Below are 20659 nucleotides of genomic sequence, written 5' to 3' on the forward strand. Positions count from 1 at the left end.
TGCAGTTATGTTCCATTAAGGAAGTTTTAAATGTTGATCTATGCATTTTTCAGAGTTATTTTTAGTATCTCATTAAATTTTTTTGCAGTAATAGTACACATTATCATTTTTACTTAAAGAGCAGACTAGCAGTGTTAAAATTGTGAGTCAGCAGTAAAATTAAGTATGTCTACCCTCATAAGCATGTGGCTAACTTCATTTATTAATGTATTAATTTTTTAAATAGACTATTTTTTGAGCAGTGTTTGGGTTCAGCGGACCCACATTTCCCTGTCTGCTCTCAGCATAACCCTGCCATTATCAACATCCCCCACCAGAGTGGGACATTTTTTAAAATTGATGAACTTACACAGATACATAATCATCCAAAGTCCATCTTTACATTACGGTTCACTCTTACTGTTGTGCAGATATATGACATGTATCCACCATTATGGTATCATACAGAATAGCTTCATTGCCTAAAAATCCTCTGAGCTCTACCTTTTCATCTCTCCCTCATCCTACCCCCCAACTCCTGGTAGCTAGTGATCTTAATTGTCTCCAGAATTTTACCTTTTCCAGAATGCCTCTGTAGTGGGAATCCTACAGTTTGCAGCCCTCTCACATTGGCTTCTTTCACTTATTAACTTTCACTGTGGGTCTCTTCATGGCTAATAGTTCATTTCTTTTCAAAGCTGAATAATACTCCATTATCTGGATTACTACAGTTTAGTTATTCATTCACCTGCTGAAGGGTAAATTGGTTCCTTCCAAGTTTGGGCAATTATGAATAAAGCAGCTATAAATATCCCTGTGTAGGTTTTTGTGTGTTAATATAATCTTTCAGCTCCTTTGGGTAGATACCAACAAGTGTGATTACTAGATTTTATGTATGATAAGCATGTTTTCAGTTTTACAGGAAACTACTAAACTGTCATCCAAAGTAGCTGTACCATTTTACATTCTCACCACTAATGAACTTGAATTCTGTTGATCTGCATTTTTATCAGCTTCTGATGTCATATCTAGGTGTTGGCTATTTTGATAAGTTTATAGCAGTTTCCTTGTTTTAGTTTGCATTTCTCTGGTGATATATGGAGCATCATCCTTGTTTGCTATCTGTATGTCTTTGGTGAGGTGTCTATTAATGTCTTTGGCCCATTTTTTAATTGGATTGTTCATTTTTTTATTGTTGAATTTTAAGAGTTCTTTGTGTATTTTGGATTACAGTTTTCTATCAGGTGTGTCTTTTACAGTATTTTCTCCAAGTTGATTGCCTGTGTTCTCATTCTCTTGACCTTATATCTTATAGAGCACAAGATTTTAATTTTAAAGAAGTCCAGTTTATCAGTTATTGTTTTGTGCTTTTGGTGTGGTACCTAAAAAATCATTGTTATACCTAGGGTCATCTAAGTTTTCTTCTATGTTATCTTCTAGGGGTTTTATAGTTTTGCATTTCACATTTAGGTCTATGATCCATTTTGAGTTAATTTTTGTGAACACTGCAAGGTTTGTATCTAGATTCGTTTTTGGTGGTAAGGTGTGAGGGGAGGGGAAGCATTTTATTGTACTGTGATTAGGTCTTAGTCTGTTAGTGAGCCTATGCTTCTGAACTGTGAACTTCACAGTGATTCTTAGTTATCCCTTGCCCCCCTCCCCCAGATGAATTAGGATAGCTAGAGTGGGTTGGAGTTGGGTATTTCCCTTCTGCCAGGTCAGTTAAGCTCTGATAAGCCCCCAGCTGTCTAGGCTCCCATTAGTTTCCCCTGAGGAAGATCTTGTTAAGAACAGAATGCTCCAGTGTATTTAAAAATGGTTGCTTTCCCCCCACTCGTTACTGGAAGCAGGAGGAGATTTTTCTCAGATATCTGCTGTGGGAACCTGGTGGAGCTCTTGGAAGTAAAACTCACTAAAGTGTAAGGATTCCCCTCTCTCCCTTCATGATTGGGTCCCCCTGGAGTTCTGACTCTCAGATTTGTCTGCTTTAAGCCCCTAGCAATTCATCCATTACACTTTAGATTTTCCTACCCTAGCACTGATTCCTATGGTGGTGTCTGCTGGTTTGTTTTGGTAAGTTGTGATTCATGGTATTGGCCTGTCTTTGCAGTTTTGGGGATAGTGATTTGCCCTGTGACCTCATTTGTCTTATGGATCTAAGAAGAGCTGACAACTTTTAGTTTGTTCAGCTTTTTCCTTGTTGCTAGGATGGAATGGCAGATTTTAAATTTCTTATGTGCTGGACCAGAAACCAAAAGTCTGTATTTTTATAGGTGAAAAAATACATAATCTTCAAAAAAAACATCAAGCAAGTGAAACTATAGAATAGGGTTATTCTACTATAGAAATGTGAAAAATTGGTATTTGACAAAGGCTTTGTACTACAAATACATTAATAGTCATAAAATACAAAATGAAATGTTCTTCACCATGGTAAACTTTGGTAAAGATTTACTAAATTCTTCCTTTGGTCGTGTTTCTATCAAGTTGATTAGAAGTTCAGTTAGAAGTAGCAGATCATTAGAAATTTGGAAAATATACCTATGATCAAATATTGAGGGGATTCATGATTATTCCTTTTGAAGAAAGGCAGTCTGAGAAATTAATAAGTCATTCATATATATAAATTTAATTTTGTGGAAGATAATGCTTAATTATACTCACCGGGTTTTCCAGGTTTTTTTACAACCATGGCTATACATTAGAATATTTTATAGAGCGGGGAAAAAAAAGAACATACAAACAATGTCCAAACATATACTTGGATTGCTTCGGTAGATACTCTGAGTGAGTGAGTCTGGCATGGGGCTTAATATATGTAATTATTTTATGTGAAATCTCTATGGACGCTTATGATGTAGAGCCAGAATTGAGAAAAATACTGGTTAAATGTTTGACGGACAGGGTAGCAGTATTCTTAGTGAGGCAGATGTTAGGTAGAAACATGTTCAGTAAAGTGTGTGTAAGCTGACACTCTGCTAGACCATTGCCTTTGGAGACAGAGCTGTGAAACTGGTAGGAAATATTTATGAAGATGGGAATGCACTGGAGTCGCAGGATTGAATTACTGTCTTTCCTTGTCCTAGCATTGTATCACTAGACATGAGGACTAGCAATAAAAAAAGGACCATGTAATCTCAATACGAAGTTGATAAAGTCTGGTCTTGCAGGTACGTGGTTGTCATACTGATTAGGTGGAAGAGGCAGGTGAAGCATTTGCAGATGAGAAAGCTGCAGCACACGTAGGTTGTCTTATTTATCACAGATCATTTGACCTATTTCCATTTTTTGAGTAGGATAAATGTATGATGTACTACTTCTTTTTATTTGTTGACTCTCACTTATTTCTCATTACAGTGTGGAATAAAAAATGAAGTCTCTCAGCTGCTCAGTGGTTGTAGTTTATGTTTACATCAAATGGGAGAGTTGGTCTGATGCTAAAGCTCCCCCTCTTCATTTTTAGAATGCTTTCATCAATATTCTTTGACCACATTATGGTGGTGTTTAGATTTTAACTTTACTATTGAAAATAATCATATTATGGTTAAGTTTCTTCAGGACTTAAGTCATTAAAAATAAAAATCATTTGCTGAGCTTTTATTCAGAGTATTAAATTAAGCCAGTTGAGAGTAGCAGTACCTTGAAGGCTTAGTAGAGATGTGAATTATTCTGTTTGCTAATAGTGTAAGAATGCAGTAAAAGAAATGGTAACAGAAGTTAGTGGAAATCATCAGGGGTTTTGGTGGATAATTTAAATCAGGAAGGAATAGTTTACCCATCAAAGTTGTTCTTGATTTGTTAGCAGAATATATGTTCAATGAAAATTACTTTCACACAATATTATATAATTAATTGTATTACACTGTAGGATAATTTATTAGTCACAAGTTCATGGAAAGTTCAGTTATCTGTATCCTCATCTTTAAACTTTGTAGAATATAAGTGTATTTTCAGAAACTGCACAGGATATCAAAGTTCTCCAGTTGCTTTGCATTTTATATGTATTCCAGTCTTCCATTTCTAGTTTGGAAAATTGAATGTGTCACTTCTGTAGGGGTTGGAATAATGCCAGTACTTTCTTGCCTTTTTTTTCATTGACAGGAATTGATGAACAGATTCCCTGAGAAGATATATAATCTTTAAAAAATCTTAATAATTTATTAAATATATTATCTCATTCTTCAAAAAAGTAGAGGTTGCCAATATACATGCATGAAAACTTGCTTAGGAGCTGTACTCTCAGAACTTACCACTTGGCTGGGGTCCTGTTTCCTGCTTCTTTAACTATTTTATTCTTTACTGACAGTATAGTAGAAAAAGGCAGAATAAACAGAGGAACTATTGCTGTGATTGTAATACCAGTCTAACAAATGATTGAAAGGGAAAATGAATAGACTGAACTTACAGATTCATGGAATTTTAAAAGCTTATAAAGGGTCCTCTCTATTGTTTCTCATCCCTTAGATACCTGTGTCTAAATCTTGAATGAAATAAAAATATTTAAACATTAAGTGCAAGACAAAAGGAAATAAGGAGCTTAATTACAAAAATGTTCAACTATAGTGTGATTTTTTTTTTTCTCTTACTATGCTGCATTTCAGTTAGGTTGCTAAATAGTTAAATTCATTCATTGCTTGTGGCAGATATTTTAAATCCTAGATAAAAGGGATTTTTAAAAGTATATTTAATATATAATGTTTTAACTTGTTTCATTAGTAATTGCAGCCATTTTTGTCCTTAAATTCAGTCCTTTGTTTTTGCCTATGTGTATTATCATTTATCATTCATAGACGCCAATTTTTTTATTACAGCTTTATTAAGATACTTTAAATACCGTAAAATTTACCCTTTTAAATATACAGTTCAGGGCTTTTCACTGTATCCGCTGAGTTATGCAATCATCAGCATTTCTTAACTTCAGAATATTTTCTTTATCCCAGTAAGAAACCCCATACTTATTTAACAGTTATTCTGCCTTACACTCTCTACCCAGTCCTTCATAATCACTTACTTTCTATTTCTATGGATTCATCTATTATGGATATTTCATATATAAATGCAATCATATATAGTCTTTTATGATTGTCTTCTTTTATTCAGCATAATGTCTTTAAGCATTATTATCCATAATATAGAATGTATATAGTGGTTCTTTTCTTTTTATGGTTGAATATTTCATTGTATAAAGACACTGTATATTATTTATCCAATAATCAATTGCTGGATATTGAGATTTTCCTCTTTTTTGGCTATTAGGAATAATACTGTGAACACTTGTGTAGAAATTTTACATGTATGTATATTTTCATTTCTCTTGTTTATATTCCTGGGAGTGGAATTGCTGAGTCATATGGTAACTCTGCATTTAACATAGAGGAATTGCAAATTACTTTCCAAAATGCCAACTTTACAGCCCTGCCAACTAATTGAGGGTTTTCATATTTCTCCATATCCTTATAAACTCTTGTATTGTGTTTTATAATCATAACTAGAGGAAGGTGAAGTATTTCATTGTGGCTTTGATTTGCATTTTCCTAATGTTGAGCATCTTTTCATGTGTGTTTTGGGTATTTGTATATTTCTTTTGAGAAATATCTATTCATATCCTTTCTCCGTTTTTAAATCAGATTATTTTTTTAATTTGGTTGTAAAAGTCCTTTTTATATCCTGGATATTAAATCCTTATTAGATACATGATTTATAGATATTTTCTCCTGTTCTGTGGACTGTTCTTTCACTTTCTTGATGATGTCCTTTGAAGTACAAAAATGCTTTTTAATGTTAATGAAGTCTGATTTATCTATTTTTTCTTTTGTGGCTTATGCTTTTGGTGTTACATCCAAGAAGTCACAACCTTATCTGAGGTCACAAAAATGTACATTTTATTTTAAGAGTGTTATAGTGTTAGCTCTTGAATTCAAGAGTTAGCTCTTGAATTTAGATCTTTATTTTGAGCTAATTTTTTTAATATAATGTGACATAGGGGTCCAAATTAATTATTTTTCATGTAGATATTATCCAGTTATCCCAAGACATATGTTGAAAAGACTGTTCTTTCTCTATTGAATTGTCTTGACATCCTTGATATCCAAAGTCAGTTGATCATAAATGTTTATTTCTGGATTCTCAACTCATTCTGTTGATCTAGCTATACAGCAATTATGTTAATATCACACTGTCTTGATTATTGTAATAGTGTATTAACTTTTGGAATTAGGGAAATACGAGTCTTCCAACTTTGTTCTTCTTTGTAAAGATTGTTTTGGCTCTTCTCAGTCCCTTGCATTTCCACGTTACTTTTAAGCTCATTTTAGGCTCAGCTTCTCAATTCCTACAAACAGCTGGGATTCTGACAGTTACTGTGTTAATTTTGTAGATAAGTTTGATGAATATTACCATCTTTACAGTATTAAATTTTCTGTTCCATGAATATGGGATGTCTTTCCACCTACTTAGATCTTGCTTCAACAATGTTTTGTAGTTTTCAGTGTACAAGTCTTGCATTTCATTGGATAAATTTGTTCCTAAGTATTTTGTTCCTTGTGATACTGTAAATGGAACTGTTTTCTTAATTTTACTTCGCAGATTGTTTGTTGCCAGTGTATAGAAGTACAGTTGATTTTTGCATATTGATCTTGTGTTGTACAATCTTGCTAAACTCCTTTATTTGTTCAAATCAGTGTTTTTTAGTGGGTTCCTTAGGATTTTCCTATACAAGATCATGTCTTCTATAAATAGAATGGTTTTACCTTATTTCTTCCTTTTAAGTCTGGACACTTTGTATTTCTTTTTCTTGCCTGGTTTCCCCTGCAAGAACATCCTGCATATGTTGAATACAAATGGTGAGAATGGACATCCTGTATTTTGCCTGAGCTTAACAGGAAGATACACATTTCAGTCTTTCAGCATTAAGTGTGTTGTGCACTGTAGGTTTCTCATACATGCTCTTTGTCAGGTTAAAGAAGTTCCTTTTCCTTGAGTATTTTATCATGAAAGGGGTTGGATTTTTTTCAAAGGCTTTTTTCCTGTGTCCGTTAAAATGATCATGTGATTTTCGTCCTTTATTCTAATACAGTCTCTGATTCTGTGGGCTTTTGGAGTATAGGGTGGCTTAAAAATATTTGTAAGGAGGCAATCTCAAAATTTCAACTATAATTAGAATATAGAACTCCACTTTTTGCTTATCTGCTTAGTTATAGTGCTTCATTAAAATTAACAGGTATTTATCACCATGAACTAAAATGAAAAATGAGTCTGGAAAAAAATTTTTTGATTGGTGTATTGCTTGTGCCCAGTTGGTTCTATAATGTTTACTTGCTACTAAAAGTTGCATTTGGCATAGTTTTAGAGTTTTAGACTAGTCTGAGTTTATTTTGTGCTCAGATGCAAAATATTATAAATATCCTTCTGTAAGTTCATTCTCTGGTTTTAATATGACTTAAAGCAAGTAGGGGAGTGACATTTACATTATAACCAAGGCCCATAGTTGCAAGAGCACCTGGCTCTGGGAGTCCCAAAAGGACTACTGACAGTATCTAAGCAGAGCTACCGATGGTGGTAGAACAAGAACGAAATATATTTCAGTGAGGCCAACACCTGAAAGACAGCCAACTAACGTCTCAAAGAGTGTCTTTAATGTGCTAAAAGTAGTTCTCTGTTTATATAAGGAAAATGTGGGACAAAGATCAGTGGGTCCATGCAGGTGGGCAGTAATGGTCAGGTTGATCATTGTCTTGGGGTCAATTATGTGAGGTCTTGCTGACCAAGGGTAGTTGGTCCATCACAGGATGCTTTGCCATAGGGTTCTCTGCCTGAGTTAAAAGATAAACTGGAAAGAAGAACTTAACTAGTTAGAAAGTGCAGATTAGGGTCAAATGGAGATAAAGTCCTCTTTCAGCATGTGAAAATTGGCTCCTTTTTGGTGCAGTAAGGCTTGGTGATTTATATTTAAATGCTTGTATGCATGTATGTATGTGTATACTGGAGTTAGACTGCCTGGGTTCAAATTCCACCTTCTTTTCTAACTAGCTGAGTGGCCTTGGTCAAGTTATTTAGCTTGGTTGTATCTCAGTTTTCTTTTTTGCGAATAACAGAGCCTGTGGAAGGAGGTATTCTTGTAAGCTAATATGTGTATGGTACTTGACACATATTATTTATTTAATAAATATTAATTACTATGATGGTGTTGATATACTTAAAGGTTTCCTAATTCCTGGTTTCTTCCTCCCTTTCAAAAAAAAAAAAAAAAAAAAAAGAACAAAACACCACTTAAGCAATTGAGTGAATATTTATTTTGAATTTGATGGTCCAGTATTCTAAAAGGTTTATTTAACTGGTTTTGGTCTTTGTTTCTGCTTATCTCTTCCACATATATCTTCCTGATTATTCATCAGTAAATGCTAGTTTCATCATATTGTATTTTTTTCCTTAAATATTTCTTTTCTCCCTGTTGTTTACTTAAAGGATCATGTCTAAATTCAAAGATTTGCGTTCAAAGACTTTACTCTCAGCCTGTTTTAGCCTTGTCTTCTGCAGCTCTTATTCAGGAGTTACGATGGTGTATTACTCTCAGTAATAACAATATTAGGAAGAACCACATATGCAAGAAGCCATAATCATTAGAACAAAATAGAAAAGAATATGAATATTTACATCTGTGACATGCTGTGATCTAATATATCCAAAGTTATTTTCTTACATTATGTATGTCCAAAATAAGGTGTCTTTATTTCTTGTTAAAGTAGTGAATATACTAGTTAAATAATGATAATGGATGGGTACCATTTGGGGAGTACACTCTTAATAGGTTTAATTCTCACCACATCTCTGCAAGCTAGACTTGATTAGCACCTGCATTTTATAGACAAAGTGGAGAAGTGTAATAATTCTCCTCTGGTCACAGCAAGTACTAGTGGAGCTGGCATATGAACTGACTTGAAAGAAGATGTCTTAATTTTCACTGTGCCTCAGATGTTCCTTGCCATATCAACAACAATAAAACAAAGACGGATACCTACCCAGGCTGCTTCTCAGGCAATTTGGGTTTAGTAAATTTGCAGTTGAGCTGGAATTCTGATACACTGCCAGGATTGAGAACTACTTGCTCTAGAATTTGTATTCTTTCAGGTACTATCTTTTGATTATATGTAAGTACCTTCCATTGCTTAAAATTTAATTTTAAACTTTTTGTTACTACAAAGTAATGATTTATGATTTTGTTCTCCCCAATCCATAGAGCTTTTGTAATATTAAGGATCCTTCAGAGCTGGCTACAGCATAGTACTACCTTATCCAAAGGAAAATGGAGAGAAATCAGTAGTAACCTTGAGAAGAATCACTTCCCTGAGCCTCCAAATTACCATTTTTTAAAAAGATTTTACTTATTTATTCATGAGACAGAGAGGCAGGAGACATAGGCAGAGAGAAAAGCAGGCTCCGTGCAGGGAGCCTGATGTGGAACTTGATCCCGAGACTCAAGGATCATGCCATGGACTGAAGGTAGACGCTCAACCACTGAGCCACCCAGGTGTCCCCAGAATTATCATTTGTAAAATATAGATAACAACCACCTTTCAGAGTTACTGTGAGGATTAAGTACAATTGTGTATATAAGACATGGAGACTGAAGCTTAGTAAATAGTTGGTAATTCTTTATTAAGAAAGTAAATTTATCATCTTAGCTATAAGTAAAGTGACTATATTAATATTGTCATCAAAAAGTATCGTTTTGTCTGGAATAGTTCCATGTGTAGATAATAATAAACCTTTCTTCCAGACTTCAGACTTCCTGACTTAAACTTTCCAGTCTCTATGAGTAAAATATTGATTGATACCCACAGCGCAATGAAGTTTTCAGACCAGTAGGCCCAAATTAGTAGATCTATTTGCTTATATTTTACTTAACCAATAATCAGTTTTGTGTATTTCCACATCTATTGGTGCCTGTCATATTTGTTATTACAATCTAGTAATTAGTTCACTTTCAGAATATATAAACTGATGAAATGGGAATGCAAAATAGAGGGTTTTTAAAAATATATATAAAAATGCAGGATGAATACTTTGAGAAGACTTCATGAAGTCAGTCACTTAAAATTTTTCTGATGCTGTGTGGATAACAGTAAATTATCAGAAAAGAAGTAGGATTGTATGTGAATGCTGCATTTAGAATGCATTGCCAGTATCTTTAAGGATCTGTTTAAAAAATTTAACTACAAATCTTACAGTTATGAATACATTTTATTTATTTGTTTATTTTTAAAGATTGTTTTTGAGAGCATGCGAGTGCATGTGAGCATGCACATGGGGGGAGGGGCAGAAGGAGGGAATCCTCAAGCCAACTCCCCACTGAGTGCCACTACTGTGGGCCTGGAATCTATGAGTCATGAGATCAGGACCTGAGCCAAAAACCAAGAGTCAGATAAATGCTCAACTGACTGAGCCACCCTAACTTACAATGGCTGTGCTGTAAGAAAAACAATTGAATCTAGTTAATAGATCCATACTTCAAAAAGTCTTTGGATAATATGACATTAGCAAAATTATGTATGGTTTTTGAAATAAATAACACATAAGGTAAGTAGAGTTTTTATGATTCTTCATAATAGCTCACTTTTTTTTTTTACTAACTTAATTTTACTGATCTGGTTAGATGAGAAGTTTTACTCTATGTAAAATGAGGATTATAGAATATGCTAATTGGTCCCAGAAGAATAATTTCGCTGGAAAGATTAGAATTAGACTCCATTTATTAGCTAAAAGGGCATCCTTTCAAAAGAAATGGATGAATATAGATGTAGGTATCTTGGCCAGCCACATGTGATTTGGCACTACCAAGTGCCAATGGTAACAATTTGAAATGTAGATTCCTGTAGGTGCATTTGGGCAATTGGTATAGTAAAACTAGTACTAATACTGATGATGGTGATGATGATAAAAGTTTGAGATGCTTAAAGCGTAGGGTACTATAGGCAAAACATGCACGTTTATTTATGAAATAATAGAAGTTCATTGCTGGCAGTAAAATGAAAAAAATTGTGGAAAATAAATATCACCTAGAAAAACTTTTAGAAATCAGAAGGAAAAAGTGCACAGAAAGTAGGAATTTAACCTGTAGTATGCTTATTTTTACTTAAAAGCCTTTGGACATTAAAAGAATATAGAAATAGTCTATACACCTGAATATGAACTTACATAAAGAGAGCTGTAATTTCATTAAATCCCATCACATTTTAGTTTTAGATTTAGCCTTTTATTTTTAATTAATATTTATTGTGAACCAGTAAAAAGTAGATTAGTATAGTGGCATGTTAAAATAGCTAACTAATTTCTCATTTCAAGTTTATGAAGATAAAAGCATGTAACGATGCTTGGCACGTAATAAGTTGTAAAGTGTTTGGATTTTTGTTTGTTTTCTTTATTTAGCATACCTTATTAAGAGTATAGACTCTGGAGCCAGAGTGCTTATTCAGATCTCATCTCTGCTTCTTTTTAGTTGTGTAACTTAACAAGTTACTGATTTCTCTGTGCTTCAGTTTCCTTATCTGTTTATGAGGAGGGGGAAATTATATATTCTTCATAGATTATGGGAATTAAATGAGTTAGTATATACATATAACATGTTTAATATATGCCTAACAGAGAATATTGTGTTTACTGTTATCATATGCAAATTAATACAAATTTGCATATTTTGAATTCAAGTCTGTCATAAAAGATTGATTCATTGGTAATATAACATCATCATGCTACAATAATAAACATAGTAATATGGTTCATTATATTAACTTACACTATTAAAAATAATACTATACGAATGAAAAATGCCGTAAAAAGACTGGTTCCAAAAGCATTTTTCCAAAATGACATGTCTCTGCTTTTCAGATTTGTTTGCTGCTTTGGGAAAAATTGGATGCTCTGCAGATCAACTACTTTTAAAAAACGGTGCAGAGTAAAGTGTATTAAATATATTTTACATTCTGTATATTCCTATTTTTGATAGTTCTTTTATTTTCTAGAAGGAATAGTTATTTCTTTTAGACCTGTCATCTCTGAGACTTCTGATTATCAGCAGAAACTAGCTGATCAGATTGATGCTTAATAAATGTAGCTCTGAATCTTAGTCTCAGTAAATAGCAGGTAGTGAATATCAGGTCATTGGAATAATTTATTAGTCTATTATATAACTTAAGAATTGCTATAAAAAGCCCACAAATACTGTAGACTCCTTAATGAAATTAATGACAGCTTTGGTCGTCCAGGAGTAGAATGTTACTGCCAACATGACAGTGGAGCCGCAGTCATCCAGCTTCAGTTCCTGATCAATGAGGTCAGTGAATTGCTTTAATCTGTCCTACTTATATTTGAAATAGGGCCACATCTGGTCTTTCAGATTTCTTGCATGTGTTCATACTTACATATTTGAACAAAAGTATATTTCTTATAGGTCACAGCTAATAGCAATTCATTTTAAGCCATCATCATGGCTTAAATAATGCAAGATGCTTCTCAAAACAGTGTTGCAAATAAAATAGTATAAGTAGATCTTTTGGTACAGGGTGCTGCATTTAAATTTTATTTCTTGGATACTGAAAGTTATGTAACACTAAAATTATTAAATTTTTTTAAAGATTGAGTTTATTATAAATAACAAAATATACTTCTCTAATGACTTGTTTGCAATACAACCAGGAAACAAAAATCCATTAGAAAAGAAAACTGGTTATTGTTCAAAATTGTTGTGTCACTTGAAGTAATTGATGATGCCTTTTTTTTTTTTTTTTTTTTTTGGTAGAGTATAAAGTTAGGAAGAAGCTCAGGAAACTAATATTTTTTTTGTCAGAGTAGATAACATGCTTGCAGGTTTTTAGAAAGTATGAGCAATTGCAGTGACTTGCAGCTAGAGAGTATAATGCTAATTAAGCGAAATAAGTCCGAGAAAGATAAATTCCATACAATTTCACTCTTGTGGTATTTAAGAAACCAAAAGGGGGAAAAAAAAGAGGTGAACCAAGAAACAGAGTCTTAACTATACAGAACAGTCTGATGGCTACCAGAGGGAGATGGGGCGGGTGGGTGGAATAGGTGATGGGGATTAAAGAGGGCACTTGTGATGAGCACTGGGTGATGATGTATGGAATTGTTGAATCACATATTGTACACCTAAAATTAATATAATGCTGTATGTTAACTAATTGGAATTTCTAAAAAAATTAAAAGGTAAAAAATAAGCAGCTCTAAGAATAGATGTTTACTGTATGGAGTGACAAACAGAAAAAGCTGGTCGTTAGAAGAAATTACTGCAGAAAAGGCTCTGCTATCTTTATTGGGATGATAGTCTGTGGACATTTTTTTTGCCCTCAGGTCCTTAGGTTCCATGGAATAAATTCTTAAATGTGTGTGAGAGGAAAAAAAAAAAAACACTTGATACCTTTGACCTTTTGTAAAATGTTTTTATCAGAAGATTAATATGCAATTATGTAGGGGTTTTTGAGTCAGAAGTGTTTTTTTAAACACTGTTTAGTATTCTGTTTAGAACTGTATAATATGCATTGTAAAATGTTAAAATTTGAAGGAAATCACAATATAGAAAGTTGTTGAACCCATTTATGAGGAGTCAAGATTATTTTTCATATTTTTAAAAAAATTTTGATATGAAATAATTCTGGCAGTTTCAAAACAGAAGGGGTCTGTATGTACTTCCCCTAGCTTCCCCTGATAGTAACATTGTGTGTAACAGTAGTATAATATCAAACCAGGAAAGTGAATCCATATTCTACTATTAGCTAGACTACAGACCTTATCTAAATTTCACCACCGTGTACTCCTGTGTCAGTATGGGTGTGTAGTTTTGTGCAATTTTATGATGCATAATAGATTTGTGTAATGATCACCATGAACAAGATACAGATCAGTTTCATCATCATAAAGGAATTTCCTAAGGCTCCCCCTTTACAACTGGGCCCCCTCCTGCTCTCAGTTCCTAATCCCTGGAGACCACTAACCTCTTATCCATTTTGATACATGTGTTAAGAGTATATCTTAAAGAAGTACATGAACCAATGTAAATAACATACTGCAAACTGATTAAACACCTAAATTTTAGAAATCCTAAGTAATTTATGTTGTCATTCATGCAGGATTCTTTTGGATAGGATTCATCTTAGAGTTCTTGGATATGACTTTTTATTTTATATGCTTAGATGTTACATTTTGAGTACTTAAAAATGATGTTACTGTTTTAAAAAAATGCTTAGCAAAATATGAATAATTGAGGATTGCTACAGAAATCTGACAATTGAGAGTAGCTGTTTGCTTTTATATTTAGTAGATCGTATGTAGGTAAAGGGACCACTAAGGGAGGTGGTCAGCTGTTACTGCCATTTCGGCTCTATATCTCTATGGTGAAAATAAGAATGAAGAGTACAAATCTCTGATACTAAGAATCTTTGAGTTTCTCTGCTTCAAAGTGGTATAGATAAAGGATGCTTTCTAAGTGAAAGCATATGGACTTTATTTCTGCTCTCCTATAACCATATTGTAGCAGTAGGAATTACACCATAGAGTGGTCTTCATAGAATTTCAAAGGTGGAAAGGACTTGGGGAGATCATTTAATGTAAATTTGCAGAGCTATTTTAATCCTCTTTGATAAATGAGAAACTCTTAGTTTAAAGGAAGGAGATTTTAAGATTTCTCGTAATAACCTGATGAGTGGAATCCTGTTTTGAAATTAACATAAATTTTTCATGTTGCATTTTTATCTTACTGTCAATATAGATGAAAAGTATCTGACTCTTTGGAGGAAAAACAAGCACATGTCTTAATAAATCAACCTTAGTGTAGAGATTCTTAATTCTGTTCACATATCAGAATCACTTCTGGAGATTTTTAAAGATAAACCTGTATAAGTTCTTGCTCTGAAAGTTCTGATTTGTGAGGTCGAGGGTGAGACTTAGCCTCCTCTGTGATTCTCATATGGGGCCAGAGATTTTCTTCTCCATACTTAATATTATTTAATACTATCAGATATTTTAACATTCTAAATTAGTTGATTGTTCGATCTTTTGGTTATTGAGCTTATAGTTGCTGAGTGCTATCTTTATTTTCTGTATCATTCTAGTAGTAGAATTATGATCTAGGCATAGTGCATTCTAAAGAATTTTTCTTAAAATGGGAATGTTGCTTCATATTATATTTTTCTTCTAGTCAAGATGATATGTAGTAGTGGTCAAGTAACTCTAATATTAATATTACTTCTGATTATAGCTATCAACCGTAATATCCATCTAGATCCTACTGTACTTATAGTTTATAAGATACTAAATTATACTTTAAATTGTTGAAGAAGTTAAAACATTTTGTACAAATACATATAACAGTGTATTACATCTGCTACTTAGAATTTGGGTGAGACAAATGTTTCTGAAAATTAAATCTATTTACTGAAAGTTTTGAAACTTGGGAAGACTTTTTTTGACAGCTCTTTAGTAACTTTAATGTTTGTAAAATGTGTTCTCTATAAAAAATATTACATTTTATTTTTAAGGGAGCTCTTGTGAGTGCCTTGGCTGATGACACCTTACATTTATGGAATTTACGTCAAAAGAGACCTGCCATACTACATTCACTTAAATTTTGCAGAGAAAGGTAAGAATTCTCTGTTATCCTCAATGTAAGATATTTGCTATTCTATTTTGAAATATGTTCTTTGAATTTTTTTGAGATAGACTTTATGCACAATCTAAGAAATAATTCAAGAACTTCAAAGGATATACAATAGAAAGCAAGTTTCCTTTCTTTCCAGACTCATTTTCCTCTCTAGAGATAACCACAGAAATTTCTTCCATGTCCTTCTAGAAGTACTTTGTGCATATAGGCAAAAATCTTTTTAGATAGTGCTTTTTTTTTTTTTGCATAAAGGGGAAGGTATTATATATTCTTCCTATAATTTGTGTTCACTCAACAATATATCTGACAGATTGTTTCATACTGGCACATGCCAGTCTTCCATAGTTATTTTCATAATTGTGTGATGTTCTGTTACATGAAAGTACCATAATTTAGTCAGTCTTCATCAGTGGACATTTATATATTTTTTGGTCTGCTGTTCATTTTGCTCTGTTGTGATAGTATGATACATATATGTCTTCAACCATTTATAAAAGTATATCTCTAAGATAAATTTGTGGAACAGTTGGTCATAGCAATCTCTTATGACTTGTGAGTTTTGTACTTTGATTGGAAAGACCTTTTTTCTTTTCTTTTTTTTTTAATTCCAGTATAATTAACATTCAACGTTACATTAGTTTTAGGTATACAATATAGTGATTCAACAATTCTGTGCATAACTCAGTGCTCATCATGATAAATTTACTCTTAATCCTCTTTAACTGTTTTAACATTTCCCCATCCACTCCCCTTTGGTAACCAGGAGTTTGTTCTCTATAGTTAAGAATCTGGTCTTTTGTCTTTTTTTAATTTGTTAAATTTCACATAAAAGTGAAATCATATGGCATTTGTCATTCCCTGACTTATATTTCACTTAGCATTGTATACTCTAGATCCATCCATGTTGTTGCAAGTGACGAGATTTTATTCTTTTTCATGTTTGAGTAATAATATTCCATTGTATATTGGAAAGACCTTTTCACCCTAATTTTATTAAACATTCTCCCATATTTTTTATGACTCTTAAAGTTGGATTTTTTTAAGTTGCTTAGTCTTTATATACATGGAACTTTGTCATGAAATATGAGTAAAAAATACAAGTTCCCCCCCATTGCTTATGAGATCTATTTTTTATGTATATATAAAAATTTAGATATGTTTGCATATATGTGTTCATAAGCATGAGCAGATGTGAGTATATATGTATATATGCCAAAGTTAAGAAACCTGGGTCTCTGTAGTATCTAAATGCAATGGGGTTAGTGTCTTTAGGCCCTGTCTTCTGTGGAAGTCAGACATCAGACTGCTCAAAGCATATCCAAGGATCAGACCATTCTTGCTTTGATAAATGTTGATCTGTTGAGGTTATATAAATAGGTCAGTTTGTAAGTCTAGCTTTTTCCCCACAGCAGCCCTTCAAAGTAGACAAGCTAAAAACGCTGATGAGAATATAGCAGTTCAGACTTCTTTAGCCAATACCAAGACATGTTGACATTGAATGGTAGACAGAGACCAGAATTGGCAAGGGGTTAATAGCAAAGTTTTCTATTGGGCTAAATCTTGCCTGGAAGATAGGTCTTCTTAATAAGTTGGAATCATGGTTCTCCTTCTTTTAGGAGAAGGACAGCAGTGAAGGAGTTAATAGAAGGAGGAAGGGTTGACATAGGGGGAAAAAGGCAAGCAAAAAGTTAAGGTTCAATTCTTTTCTACCTGCTAGAAATAGGACCAGCCTCAATCTGTTTGGCAGAGTTCCTTAGTCTACTTGCCACCTGGATCAGGGGCAGCCCTACATCAGTTTCAGATGCCACCAAGCAGATGGAGATAGTGATGGGCCTCTCAGTTCCAGAACACATCTTGTGAGTCTCACACCACCTGCTGGAGATGAAAGTATAGGTCTAGCAGAGTTGTCGCCGTGGTGTGATTTTACCCTCCAGAGGGCATTTGACAATGTCTAGAGACATTTTCTGTCACAGTTAGAGGAGAGAGGAATGAACAGTGCTACTGGCTTCTAGTAGATAAAGGCCTGGGGATGCTGCCAAAAATGTTACAATGACAAGGCAGTCAGCTTCCCATAACAAAGAATTTATCTGGTCTAAAATATCAGTACAAAGTTAGAAAACTCTGGACTCCAGCACATCAAAATTATATCATTTGTTTCATGTAGTGCTGTAGAATTTCTCTTACTTTCTACCACCCACTGGAAGGATTCTGTCAGAATGTAGAATTCCAGCAGAAGAATACTTCTGATATCTCATGTGCCAGTGACCTGTCCGTATTTCTCATTAATAGCATGTGGTCCAAATTCACAAATATATACTATATGTTACTATGGTATATCTTCATGGTGAAAGGATCAGAGCTCAAGGAGTCCCAAAATTGTCAGGGTCCCATGATTGTCAGGTATGAGGTAAATCTCCTTGATAGTACTTCTAAGGATGGTCTCTAAGAAAATCTGGTAAAAGTGGGTAAGGAATGGTGAGTTAGTCTAAAAAGTGCCTGTAGGCATAATCTGATAAACAGAAGGCTCTTTTGTGTGCCGTGTGAGAACAGAGCCTTTCTTCCTGATAAATGCAGCCTTAGAGTCCACCAATCCCCTCCTTGGTTGGGTGCTATTATGCAGGGCCCATTCTGCACAGTTGTATGCAATGGTCCTAAAAGTTACAAATGCAATAAGCTGATAGAATTCATAGTTTTGAATTTTGTAATAGAGTTTACCCAGCTGACCAACAGAAACTAGCTAGTCCCTGTTTGAGGTTCAGCTTCCCCGTGGCCTTCATTAAGGTTAACAGTAAAGAAGGAACATGATTACTTGTCCCTTGAATATCTCTTAGGATGAAATCCTTTAAGGTAGCTACAAACTTGTATGGCAGCTATTGCATCTAAAATGCTAAGGAATGGGCTTGGTGTCTTATGGATGAACCTACTTATATTCTGTCAAGACTAAAGTTCAGGGATCCCTGGGTGACTCAGTGGTTAAGCGTCTGCCTTCGGCTCAGGGCAAGATCCTGGAGTCCCGGGATCGAGTCCCACATCGGGCTCCCTGCAAGGAGCCTGCTTCTCCCTCTGCCTATGTCTCTGCCTCTCTTTCTCTGTCTCTCTCAAGAATAAATAAATGAAATCTTAAAAAAAAAAAAAAAGACTAAAGTTCAGATTTCTTCAAGTGGCAGGAAGGAGAGAAGTAGCATTTGGGAGGAGCCTCATTTTCCTTAGCATGTGGCTGCAGAGCAGAGGCTTCCTCCAGGTGTAGGTGTGCTCATGGTGGCAAGACTTATTCTGCCCCGCAGCCTGAACTCTGTGTCATTCAGAACTGTAATGTGTACCCTGATGGAAACCTTCTGTTACGGCAGCTTTCCCTAGGCAGGAGAAGGGACACAATCCTAACCTATCCTATTCTATCTCCTCATTTATAGGAATCTATTCTTTAAATAACTGCTTTACATTCAGCTTTTATATCTGTCTCAGTCAGGATAGTTTGGGTTATGCTATAATCTTAATGACTAAATACAGCAACAGTTTATTTTTGCTTACATTATATGTCCTTTGTGGGTTTGCTGGAACTCTTTTCCTTTTCATTATCATTGTTCCAGAACCTGGCTAAGGAAACAGTCAGTCTTTACAGTATTGCCAGTCACTGTAGTAGGGAGAAAGAGAATATGATGAAGCATGTGTTGGCCCTTAAAGTTTCTGTCTGGATATGATACATATTTTTTACACTCATTTCATGGGCTATGGGAACAAGTCATGTGGCCATCTCTAATTTCACTCCTATAACCAAGAAGCAAAAAAACCTAGAAATCTTGTGAATATTTGTAATGACTATCACAGTGCTTATTGTTGACAAAATACAAAACCAGTAACCTAGTTTTCTCCTTATTTCACAGTGGACTTGAGCTAATATATTAGTTAAATTACTCCATTTCCATTTTTATGCTATTTGCATTTTTACTTCTGAAACTAGGAAAGATAGGAAAAATGAAAAATTTATAAATATCTATCTCATTACATTTTGAACAATTGTTAAGTAATGTAAACTTAAGTTTTATAATGTCTTATTTTTATAAGCAAATTTTCCTAGTATAGTATAAATTTATAAATAGAAATTGTATGTTGTAAAAAAAATAGTGATTTAAATTGTATTTTTTTCAGAATGGATTTTTTTCTAGTTTTGACTTTAAAATTGCACTAAGATGCACAGAACTTAAAATTTTCTATCACAAGTGTACAGTTCAGTAGTGTTGAGTACATTTACATCTTGTACAACTGTAATGTGGATATTCTGATAGAATTTCACTTTTTTGGTATTTAAGAAAAAATATAGAAGTCTCACATTTTGGTTTAACTATGAAATTAGGCAGGTTACTTCATTTTTATGTGTGTTTTCTATCTGCAGAAAATTTTCCTCTGTGTTACATGTAACCTTTATCATTTCTTTTCTCTCATATGTTAAAACAACTTCCTCTTATCCCCATTTATTCTATAGATAATTATAGAATGCTTGTTTTGTGCCAGCTTAATGGTAGCTGCTGAGCATGTATTTGTAAACAAGACCAACTTGGGCCTTGCCATTAGGATCTCGGTCAAAGTTAAGATAAGCTTTGCTTCCAGATGCCCAATAAAATGACATTTATTCGTACTAAATAAATATGTATCTCAGTTTCCGTAGGGTGATTTTGAGTTGGAGGATAATATAAATCTCCTTGGTTAGTAGCCAGCTTGTACTAATTATCAAGTTTAGTTCTTACTCTCATTGGTTACTTAGCTTGAGATGCAATTTTCTCTATCTTGCAAAGCAATGTGCCATAGTGGTTAAGAGTTCACATTCTGGGTCAGACTGCCTATGTTGAATCTTAGTCCATGGCCCCATCACCTATTAACTATATCAGTTTTGTTATCTGTAAAATGGATAATTACTATCTCATAGAAGCCCCAAGATGTGTATTATAAAGTTAATATGTATAAAATAAATAATATGAATAAGGCCCTTAGAACAGTGCCTTAGAAATCACCTATATA

At 33.8% G+C, this 20659-nt stretch overlaps 1 protein-coding gene across 3 annotated transcripts in view; it reads left to right on the forward strand.

The window, feature by feature from the left end:
• The window catches only part of STXBP5 (syntaxin binding protein 5), a 166615-nt gene that overhangs the window by 13028 nt on the left and 132928 nt on the right, over positions 1-20659 (forward strand). For all 3 annotated transcript variants that reach the window (XM_055310078.1, XM_055310079.1, XM_055310080.1), the window contains exons 3-4: positions 12226-12307; positions 15525-15625. In XM_055310078.1, the coding sequence (XP_055166053.1) occupies positions 12226-12307; positions 15525-15625 (183 nt within the window). The remainder of the gene's footprint in view (positions 1-12225; positions 12308-15524; positions 15626-20659) is intronic.

This window comes from Nyctereutes procyonoides, unplaced genomic scaffold (genome assembly GCF_905146905.1).
Source record: "Nyctereutes procyonoides isolate TBG_1078 unplaced genomic scaffold, NYPRO_anot_genome, whole genome shotgun sequence".
Taxonomy (NCBI): domain Eukaryota; kingdom Metazoa; phylum Chordata; class Mammalia; order Carnivora; family Canidae; genus Nyctereutes; species Nyctereutes procyonoides.